The sequence below is a fragment of the Nicotiana attenuata genome, chromosome 10 (genome assembly GCF_001879085.1).
Source record: "Nicotiana attenuata strain UT chromosome 10, NIATTr2, whole genome shotgun sequence".
NCBI classification, from domain to species: domain Eukaryota; kingdom Viridiplantae; phylum Streptophyta; class Magnoliopsida; order Solanales; family Solanaceae; genus Nicotiana; species Nicotiana attenuata.
The window spans coordinates 31,042,037-31,053,842 of record NC_031998.1 but is presented as its reverse complement, the minus strand read 5'-3'; the positions used below and the strand labels follow the sequence as shown (position 1 = coordinate 31,053,842).

The 11,806-nt window shown below is 35.8% G+C and overlaps 1 protein-coding gene across 1 annotated transcript; it reads right to left on the bottom strand.

The window, feature by feature from the left end:
• On the bottom strand, positions 5,386-8,146 carry LOC109233243 (40S ribosomal protein S14-2). Its single transcript, XM_019399048.1, has 6 exons — positions 8,037-8,146; positions 7,602-7,721; positions 7,467-7,512; positions 6,809-6,894; positions 5,855-5,984; positions 5,386-5,694 (listed from the first exon to the last, which is right to left on the bottom strand). Exons 1-6 carry the CDS (start codon positions 8,037-8,039, stop codon positions 5,627-5,629), a joined length of 453 nt encoding a protein of 150 aa, XP_019254593.1. The 5' UTR covers positions 8,040-8,146; the 3' UTR covers positions 5,386-5,626.

The window sequence follows — 11,806 nt, the reverse complement described above, 5'->3', positions numbered from 1 at the left end:
CCTCACAATAAAATTTAAGAACACTTAGGAACTCAAGATAGAAAGAATTCACTCACTCTCAGAAATAACATTCATATGCCACAAAAGATGCACCATAAGCTTGCCCCGTAGTGTACTACTCCACTAATAGAGCTCATTCAATCTTGGATCAATTAGGACTTTATTGGTTGTAATGTAGGCTACGGGACGGGTAGGATATATTTAGATATAAGAGTGACTACACCTCCCTAAGCACTTTAATACATACATTTTAACATTTAAACCCTATACTTATGTCAAACCAAAATTCCACCTTCATATCAATGTAAATTACCCCATTCTTCTTTAAGCACACTTACGTCAAGAGCCACCACTTATCAAGGATTTTTTTTCCACAACAATCCAACTATATTTTTTTTCAATTCAAGTGGCTCTTCCTTTTTCAAAATAGTGCACCTTTCTCCTTATTCAATTAGTTCCACTCAAAAGCCAAACCAACCACCCCACACTTTAACTTTTACAAAGTTCATAACAATTCAAGAGCTCATGAGAGGTGAAAAGGTTCAAATAGATGGTTAATTCAAACAAATGGGTAAGGCTTGTAATGTGGTTGCCAAAGAAAAAGAATTATAGGCTCAAAGAGGTTAACTACGATACATAACAATTAGGTGGGTAAAATATACATATCTGGCTCAACAAGAAAACGCCTATATCATTTCCAAGACTGAACAACACTACTATTTCGCTTTGCAAACACACGGGGCAAGTTCTAGGCATCAAATGCAATGCACAGAATAACACCAAACCTTACACACACATGGCACATAACTCACGCAGGATTGGATTCATCAAGACACTCTAGTCAAAGCAGTTAAGCAAATTTAAAATCATACAATTTAAGGTACTTATACAAGAGTCAAAAACTGAGCCTAAGCGTCACAACCAAAGTACTCACTATTCTCAAGGCATAACAAAGTCAAGAGATATTGCTTCAATTCAAAACACAACACAATGGCTCCTATTCCTAAAAAAAATTAACTACACCCGGTTCAAATAAAACCCTTGGAAAAGAACCGTGGCACAAAGAAAACCAAGGGGGAATTATTACACTACCTACAAAAAAAATCTTTTTTTTTTCTTTAGACTTAAATCCCTCAAGAAAATTGTCTAATAGATCTATCGTCGGGAAAAGTCCAATCTTTTAAAAAAAACTATTTAATTAAACTAATACAGCTAAAGTAGCATGAAAAGTCACCCAGACAATCTCATCACCGCATACTTAAAATTGTGCATTGTCCCCAATGCACACCTAACTAATAAAAGGGATTTTGTAACACCAAAAAAATCTTTGAAATGTAAACGACATAATCTTAGTCTTCATATTTATCCACTCACCTCTGAGTTATTGTTACTTTTCTCTATAAATACTCTTCACATCCTTTCTTCTACTTCACCTCGATCACTTCTCTCATGCACTTGTAAGCCAAAGGCCGAAGCACTAACAACTCATGGGGTACTCAGACTTCTCCCAATCTTGGTCCTTCGTGCGGGTACCTCACACTTAGTTCTAGCCATTTGGTTTGCTGTTGTATCCTTCCAATACCTTTGCTTTCCATTCTCCTGAAAAAATAAAAAATTGACACTAGAAAAATAATACAATTAAAAATAAATAAATAAATAAAAGCAATAAAGCTGGGTTGCCTCCCAACAAGTGCTTGATTTAATGTCGCGGCACAACGCGAATCACTTTTTGCCTCCACCTCGAGCTTATGAATTGAACCCCAAGTTTTGCTTCAAGCTTATGATTATGCTCTTGGGGCGGTACAAATTCTTGCGAGCCAAAAATTCACTTGTTGGCTCTCAACCGAGGAGTGTCACCTTGCCTAGACGGCCTTGAGAAATCCAAAATATAAGGCTCATCTACCTCTTCCTTGGACTCCTTTTTATGCTCATAAGGGTGAATTTCCATTTCACCGTCTGAACATAATGTAGAGAAGTGTTTGGAATGAGGCCCAACGCGCTCAAATACATGAACTTCAAGATTTTTAACCTCCTGAACACCAATCACACTAGAGTCAACTAAATTTGTATCTTCAACGTCCTTGGTTGACTCTAGTATTACTTTTTCAACATTGACATCCTCAAATTCTAGTTGGCTAGGTTGTTGATGTTCTACTCTGGCCTCCCCAATTAACACCTCAAATTCATGCTCTTCTTGGCTACTATCCTCAATATTGGTTTGTTGAGCATTAAAAGCTCCAATCACTTGACTCAATTGAGCCTCCAACTTGCGAATAGTTGCCTCTTGCCTTTCTATGTGCAATTGTTTCTCATTGTTTTGTTCCAGAAGGCACTTTAGCATATCCTTGATCTCCTTCAAGTCCGCATTCCCAGGTTCTTTGTTCCTATTAGCTTCACAAGAAAAGGTAGAACCATCATAGTAACGGGTGGGGGAAAATAAGAAATATAAGCACAACCATGAAAGTGACCATTTTTACCACCATACACATCACACACATTCCACAAATAAGATTGAGTTGGTGCACATAACTCGCTCTTAGGAATGTTTTAAAAATTTTGCCACGGGTGATTTCCTTCACAATATGTATGGAGATCAATAGTAGAATTATCTACACCTAAATTCCCATAATTCCAAGATGTCATGTTTCTCAAATCAATAGTTATAAAAAAAAAATACAAAAAAAAAAACAAACTAAAAGTTCAAACTTGAACCCTATCAATATATACAGCTACAACTACACCGTTAGTTCTCCGCAACGACGCCAAAATTTGATCACGCCCAACTCTAGTCCTAAAAAGGATAAGCGGTCGCTGCAAATATAATCCGGTCTAAAAGTCCGGAGTCGAATTCCACAGAGAACTAAGGCTTAGCTGTATCTGTTTAATATCACCAAGAAGACAAGATTGAAAATAAATAAACAGCTGAAAACTAACTATGCTTGAATTCTAAACAATTAGAATAAAGGTCTAAGGTAATGGTTTCCCCCGTTGTTGATTTCCTTGGTTGTATGTTTCTTATAGCGTTGACTTAGTTGCCTCTATCAATCATGAACTCTCCAGCTATCATAAATCTCTCTCAAGCAGTTATGATAATTTACTAGACGCACTCTCTCAAGCTACGCTAGCTAGATTCGCATTACAGTTCACTTAGATCGCACCCGAGGTATCGTTATCTCTAATCCAACCTCTAAACCTCGGTTATGACTCTCGCCTATACTCCGCGAGTGATGTTGTTCAAACAACTACCTAAATATGCACTCTCTCTCAAGCAGATACATAGTAAATAAGAACGGCTAATTGAGGATCCTTTCAATCAACCACAATCAAAACATAGTTGAACAAATAGAGATTAAACTAATTCAAATCTATATTACTTATGACAACCAATTCATCCCCAACGGGTTTCACCAAAACCTTAGATTAGAAAAGTTAGCTACTCATGAAAATAACAAAAATCACAAAAGAATTCATATTCAAAGGTAAAAGAACAAAGAAGAAGATTAAAGATTGATGCCCAATGATCCTCCTTGCCTCTTGCCCTTCCTTCTGATGTTTTTCACTTCCAAAGATCATTCTCCCCTTTCTTGGCCGGCTTCCCTCGTTTAATATAGGGTTTAGGGCTTAAAATCCCGTATTTTGCACTTTGGTCCCTGAAGTTTACGCGTCCTGCCGCGGTCCTACCGCGGTTACGCTAGGACCGCGGCCAGAGTGGCCTTCAGAATCTGCAGCAGTGTTCTGCCGCGTCAGGTCCGCAGTCACAGTTTCAATCGCGTTTTTGACCCTGTTCCGTTTGGAATTTGGAAAAACGTAAAACATGAAAGTTGTAGCCCTTTGAGTTAGCTTTCCAACCATATATTGTGGAGCCCAAATGGAGTTCTGAGCGAAAAGTTATATCCATTTTACTAGATAGTGCGCGATATGCCTACTCAATTCTTCGTTCGCTCTAACTATCATCCGTTGACCCCCAAACACGATCCCGGCATAATTCCTTGAGCTTTTACTCAGACTTTAAAGCTCTAAATCACTTGAGTTCATTCCATAACATCTACATAGATCGGAATCACTCCTACAAGGCATAAAACACACAGTTAGCGCAAGACACTAGCGATTAAAGCTCAAACTCAATTAAAGTGCAGTAAATTAGAGTGTAATAAGCGACTAAAATACGTAATTATAACCTATCATCACATACCGTCTACCATTATAAACAACATACGTGTTTTGTTAAATGAGTATATATCCATTGCTCTAAACCACAATTTTGGAAATAACTGTTACCATTGTTACATCGTACACCACCATAACTATAAATGAGCTACTGACTTCTTTACTATACAGCATCTAAAACTATTAAGCTACTTTCACCGCCAATGTAATTTGTCCTACTCATTGGCGAGTCTTCAAATTTGCCCTCAGTGCATAAATAAATGTTACCCAGTTTGATCAGTTAAACTAAAAGCTAAGGTATCGATTGATACGCGGACTAAATTATCCCGGAATCATAATTTTGGAATTATAATCCTAGGACTAATTTATACCATATGGGAGATGGGATAAAATAATCTCAAGTTTGATAGGATAAAGTGGGATAAGATGGGATATCTTGATTCAAGTCTGAGATTAAAGTTATACCTTGTTTGGTTGTAGGTATAAATTTATTCCAGGATAAATTTATACCTGTATACGGTCGAAACCGGGCTTGCCCCTTATGTGATTAATCGAGACTGGAATATGATAGGTTAAGGTTCGACCTCAGGTTATACCGAACCAAGGTGCGAGGATATATCGTTAAGTTCGACCACGGCACCGGGCAAGATGAAGATCGAGATCGAGGGAAATTTGCCGTGGCGAATAACAGAAGGACGAAATATCCGTAATCGGGTGCAGATCATGGCAGGAATCTCGATACATATCAAGGATGGGCCAGTTAATTAGCTAATAATTTTTTACCTCATATAGAACTTTATCAAGAGTAGAACTCCCCAACTATATAAAGGCTTTATTATCTCATTACTCTATTAGTATGTTCATACGTCAATCGAAACATCTTTGGCTCGAGGGTGGTCGAACTAATTCAATTGTCATCCATTTTTTAGGGTAAACAATACCACCAACCGAACACAATATAAATTTAATCTCACATCTTATCTCACATTATCCCTCGTACCAAACGACCCCTAATAGTTCAAACAGCCATCAAAGTATTAGCCCTCAAACAGCCATCCAAAGGACATTGATTTAAATGTAGTGGTATTAGATTATTCCCACTCAGTTGCAGCTGTTCCAACTCAAATATTTTCGTTTTAGTACTTTAAACTCATCCACTTGTGTGGATTGCTGTTTCTATAAGTTGTTAGAGATGAGTGGTCTCTACAAAACACAATGTTAAGAAGGAAGCAGCAAGAAAAATTCAGTCATTAACCAGCAAAACAAAGACAACTTACTAATCCAACTCAACGAAATAATTGCTACCTCACAAGCTTGCAAAACTCCAACTGATCACAAGTAAAAATGACCTTGCACCGAGTCTACAAAATGTTTAAATCTAAGATGTAAAAACACAATCAAAGATGCAACCCTTAACCAAAATATTCTGCCATGCAGCAAGCATGTTGCTGAGAAGAATTCACAGCCTCCTTCCCCTTCTACCACCCTTTCTGCGAGTGCTGTCTGTGGGAATAGGAGTAACATCCTCTGACAAAATAAAGCAAAATGTACTTTCAGCAGGGTTTCTCACTTATGATGCTAAACTAAAGATTACAAAAGATTAGAGCAGGTTATCAAACAATAGAATTCCGAAGCAATTATGCCTGGCAGATGATACTGAACTACTCAACAATCAGAAGTTGTTTACCTATGCGTCCAATTTTCATTCCAGATCGAGCAAGGGCTCGAAGAGCGGACTGGGCACCAGGACCAGGAGTCTTAGTTTTGTTCCCTCCTGTAGCCCGAAGCTTAATGTGAAGAGCATTAATTCCAAGCTCCTGTTAATTAACAAAAGTGAGTTGAGTATCAGCTGGACTTCCAAGCAATTAATACACAAGGAAAACCCTGAACGACGAAACTACAGCACCAGATTATTTATCAACCTCAAGGAACACCAAAAGGCAGATAGAAATGACATTAAAACCTTCATGTGCAATATAATGTGAAATATTACATTTTAATCAAACAGTCAGACTCACTTTACTTCCAGATTCAACTATGTATTACTTTGGTTATTCAGACAACTGACTCATGCTTGGACATGGTCGACACACAACAATATTAATGACAAGGAGTATAGGTGCAAGAATCATCGAATAGTCGTCAGACAATCTTAACTGGGTTGACAGATATTACGTAAATCAAGCCCAAGTACAACCTTCTAACCAGCAAATATCACATTTTTTCATCAGCAAGAGATGTTTAAAAAAAAAAGCTAAGCCATAAAGGAACAGGGTACAGGTAAGCTAAGCATCTTTGGACATAGGTACAGAACAATCATTATTATATTACAAAAATATAACGGAAAACATCCATGATTTAAATAGAACCGTAAAAAACCTGAAAAGCTTGGACGCACTATGCCCACAAATAACACACATCTCATCAAATACACAATCTTACAAAGCTTAAAATCTTTTACAGTTCGCAACACCTCTTGAACTTCAATCAATTGTAATCCTCGCAAAGTAATGGGATCCAAAACATGGTTCTTTTTATATCTTCTAGTGGCTTAAAAAGATGCATGTATATCTTGAATTAATATATCATAAAAATGATGAAGGGAAAAAACTGTGAAAACAAGCTGATCAATATGTATTACCTTGCATCGTTGAGAAACATCTTGTGCTGCAAGCATAGCAGCATAAGGAGAAGATTCATCTCTGTCAGCCTTCACCTTCATACCACCTGTAAAGTAGAACAAGTCTAAGTGAAAAAGACAGATCCTCCAAACTGGTTTCCCAATTAAGGTAGATAAGTAATACCGAGTAATTGGATAAGATGAGATACAACGTGTTTACCAATTTTATTAAGAAAGTTAAAAAAAAAAGTCACGCATTTTATACATTATATTCAAAATATGTTTTAGTTATGTTAACACTTACACTTTACGTCCTCTGCTTTTCTAGGAGTTGTTTAGCCTTATAGAGATTTATATGTCAATAGAAAATATAGCGTATTATTATGCATAATATTGGCATGAGATGAGTTTAAATGGAGAAAAATGATCAATGAGGATGCATGCAGCAGACTCAACTAGTTTAGGACTGAGGTGTAGGAGTTGTTGTAGGCTTGTAGTACAAAGCCATACACTTTCTACAGGAAAATTTAAAAATAGGAAACATACAGTCAGCTAACTGTGGGATTGTTAGATTCTTTAATGGCTGGTGAATTAAGTTTTTCATTAACCCACTAATGATGAAATCCAGAAAAAAAGATACTACACAAATGCAACTAATCCCACATCACAGAGTACATACCAGTAATGCGGACCATTGTTTCCCGACCAGACAAATCAGTCACATGCTGCAATTAACATACAAGCTCAAATTCAATCCTTTAGCTTCTTCTACAAACCACAACAAGTACCATGGAAGAAAAAATCAAGAGCTTACAATGAAAGTGTCGTTGAAAGAGGCGAAAATGTGGGCAACACCAAAGACCAATTCACCCTCCCTGGTAGCTGGTCCTAGGGTTACAGTCTCTTCCTTGGGCTCCCTGGTCCTTCTCTTAGACTATAAATCCAATATAATCCATCAACATAAACTTGACTGAATTACTTCAAAAAAAATAAAAATAAAACAACCTTAAATCTATAAAATGTTTAAGAACCATCGATTATCAAACTTGAGACCATCAGCGTACATTTACTTTGCTAAAACATTATTAAGAATATAAATTCTCGGATACAAATCTAACTGAATAATTATAACATTTCCAGTACATTTGCACAAGTACTAACAAATAAACTCCATTATCCATATTAATTAACATCATACGAGTTTATTCCGGTGATTTACACAGTAATTAGATAGAAATTAAGAGACTACCATGGCTTCGGTTGATTTGCTGATGCGACGGCTGAGCTGCTACTGAAGCTTGAAAAACCCTAGCTGTGGAGGTGGTGCGAGTAGCTGAGGAAGAGTGTCTATAAATCGGCCTTTGTTTTATATAGCTAGGGTTTTGATGAAGTTTGATAATATCATAAAGGTCCCTCTTCTTTATTTTGGATCGTGAATGCCCCTATTTCTTTTGATGGAGTGCTGGATGGACCACATCATGTTAATTACTCCTATGTCACAGTTGGTAAACATATTCTTTTTATCCTATTTTAGTTTATGTTTTAAATTATTATATAATAATAATAAGAACTTAATTAAAGCCTTTAAGAAATAAAATAAAAAAATTAACCAACTTAAAATCTTTAAGAATGAAGCTACCAACTGGTTTGCTTTATAAGGCTCCACATGCTACTCAGTTTTATCATGGCTTTCTTTTAATTATAATCACTCGTTTAAAAATTATGACGCCTCAATTAATTGAAATTGCTCACCAGCTTCTTAATCTTTCAGAATTAGATTAGCTCTAATACATGCGTTATGTGAGAGAAGAACATTGTTTACCCCTAAAATCGGAGTACCAATTAAATTTGTATTGAAGTCTTAAAGATACGTGATTTAGTCCAATACTCATTGATAGTCAAGAAATCAAATGTATAAATTAAAGAAGTAAGTTGAATCAATCCTGTGTGCAAGCAAGTCTTGACATCGAGCCTAGGTGGCCTCGAGGTAGGTCAGCAAGAACAATAAAGTTAAAGGACAATTTTGATGAGTAATGAGCAAGAAAGTAAGGAATGTACGTTCCTTTGTCAATGATTAATGATGTTACAAATGAATATGCTCCCCTTTATATAATAGGGGGTCCTCTACAAGGTACATTTCCACTTTTAGTAGGGAATCTTATTGGAATAGTTATCTAACCGCCTAGTACAAATCCGTTCAAACTCGTACAAATAAATTTCGGAATTTATGTCTTGATCTTTGTGCCACTGAGGGAATGTTTTTCTGTTACAAAACAACAACGGCATTATCTCAAGGCTGAACATGCTTGTCCTTGATATTCATCGGACACTTCGATCTTCGAGCCTTGCACTCCGTCATCGGGCTCCAACTCGGTCCATTCTGAACTCGGGCTTGAAGTGACTCTTCGAGCCCATGAAATCGAACATACCTGATTTTGACCTTATACAAATATTTTTGTAAGAATGCTATTGAAGATAGCAATTTCTTGAGAATAATAAGGATCAACTGTGTTGGCTTACAGATTAAAGTAATCAGTAGCGAAGACATTCTTTAGTGGGGATGTCATCCAATACCATTTAGCAGCAAACATTTCTTATATATGCGAGAGCAAATAACACAATATATTTTTAAAAAATAATGTATATGTAATTTTATATACACATTAGCTCCACAATTTTTTGAAATCGCTTAAAAAAATAAATATCATCCTAGAAGAGTAAAATCTTAGAATGCCAAACACAAAGACAATCCTTTAAATTGGCTCCAGTTTTTATTTAAACACCTCAACTAAGACCGGTATCTATTGAACATTTTAACATCACTAGAAGTGTGCCTATCGGACACCTTAGACACGATCTCTTTTCCAAAAGAACAGCGTGATTACCAAAAGCTCTAAAGAACCAATCAATGATTGGCATCTCTAAAATAACGAACGAGAAAAATAAGATTAAAATTAAAAAGAAAAAGGCTTTTATAAAAACTTTCCAGTAATCCCTTCCCCCTCCCTCCCTTTCTTTCTTCTTTCTTTTTCTTGTCTTTCAGTAATCCCTTCCCCCTCCCTCCCTTTCTTTCTTCTTTCTTTTTCTTGTCTTTTTTCTTTCTCATCTTCTATCGTTCGGTGAGCATTCGTTTTTCACTAAAACACTACCAGAAATTCATAAAAATCGTCCAAAAAATCGATCAAAGTAGGTTGATAATGATCAATAACCGTCGAAAACGCGATCATTAACTGATATTTTCAAGGTAGGAAGGGCATACCGACCAACTTTGGTCGGTCAATTAAATTAAAAAAAATTGCCAAAAAAACCGACCAAAGTCGGCCGGAATTTTTATTATGTAATTAAAAAATGCACCATTTGGAAATCGAACCAAGGTCTGTATTGTGGCAGGATACTATTCTACCACTAGATCATTGGTGCATTTTGTTTTAAAACTGTCTTTTATTTTATTTATATTCTTTAATTGTATTTTCCAACAAAAGTAACCGACCAATGTCGGTCGATTTTATTAAAAAATAAAGTTACCAATCGAACTCGGTCTGTTTTTTAAAATGACCGCCCGAATTAGTCGACCGTTTTGGGTCGTTTTTTAAATATTAATTTGAATTTATTTTAAATAAAAAACTGATCGGTTTCTTGAAAATAAATTTCGCGGAACTCAAAATAGTTTCCCGCATGTTTGGCCAAAGGAAACCGACCAAAGTTGGTCGGCTTCTTAAAACAGATTAAAAAATTAAATATGATTCATTTTAATCTCTCACTTTTCACTGAAGAAGGTAAGCTGATCGTGGTTCCACAAGAATTGTAAAACTTGTTATGACATAGGAAAGGTAAGATATTTTGCTTTTACAAAAGAAACTAACGAAAGATCAAAAGTATAATTTTAAAAAGAAAATTTCTGGTGATCAATCACCAAAACTGGAAGAAGGTGAGAATGGTGGGAGTTCGGTGTGATGAAGAATACGATAAGAGAGAGAAAAAATAGCTTCTCACACATCCAACTCCAGGTGAGAATCACTTCTTTTGTTACATTAGCATGAGGTGTTCAATAGATATACTTTTGAAGTGATTGAAGTGTTCAATAGGTACTAGTCTTAGAGCCCGTTTGGACATACAATTTTTTTTTTTCCTTTTTACCAAAAAAATCACTTTTTTTCGAATCAGCGTTTGTTCATAAAATTTCAAATTTTCAGTTGAAGATGCATTTTGGAAATTTTCAAAAATTTGAAAAACTCCAAAAAGCTGTTTTTCAAAATTTTCACTCAAATCACTCACAAAACTTCAAAAACAACCCAGACTCAAATTTATGTTCACACACAACTCTAAATTTCAAATACTATTTTCACTTGAAAAAATATTTATCATTTTTTGGAATTTTACAATTCTTATGTCCAAACGCCTACTTAATTGACGTGTCTGAATGAAAATTGAAGTCGACTTTAAGGGATCGCCTATGTATTTGGCCCTCACCAACTCTTACAACCAAACAAAATTGACATTACTTACAGAATCTTGTGTCTGTCACTTGAAGATCCTATACCAAGTTCGAACAGAAGTCGGTCTCTGCTTTGAATACGTTATACGTACTATAAGGATTCTCTTAAAAATAGTAAAAGAGTTAACTTTACAACAAAAGTTGTTACATTTAGCTAATAGTTTCTGCCTGACAAGGAACATTATTTCCTTGTGACTTTCAAATTTGTATTTGACCATGAGTTTCGTCAAAATAAATTTGATATTTATTTTCAGAATTCATGTTTGGTCATAAATTTTGACCATATTTTGGCCAAATGCCAAATCCCATACGAGCTGATTTTGGGCCAAAATCCTAAAACTAGGTAATTATATACATGTTTTTCAAAAATAAAGTTGGAAAATATGTTTTGAAAACGTATGTCCAAACACATTAACCCACAACCCCTTGGGGTTATCCTGCACTTGGAAGAAGAAGTAGAAAAAGGAATAAATATAGTGATAATTTGATTCTTCGTCGCCGTAGTAAATAGGAGAGAAAATCGA

What these genes read in the sequence shown, in the direction of transcription:
- LOC109233243 (XM_019399048.1), bottom strand. An exon ending in ATGTTTCTCAACGATGCAAG is followed by an intron (nt 5,985 to 6,808) that starts GTAATACATATT and finishes GTTAATTAACAG; the next exon opens with GAGCTTGGAATTAATGCTCT. An exon ending in AATGAAAATTGGACGCATAG is followed by an intron (nt 5,695 to 5,854) that starts GTAAACAACTTC and finishes TTATTTTGTCAG; the next exon opens with AGGATGTTACTCCTATTCCC.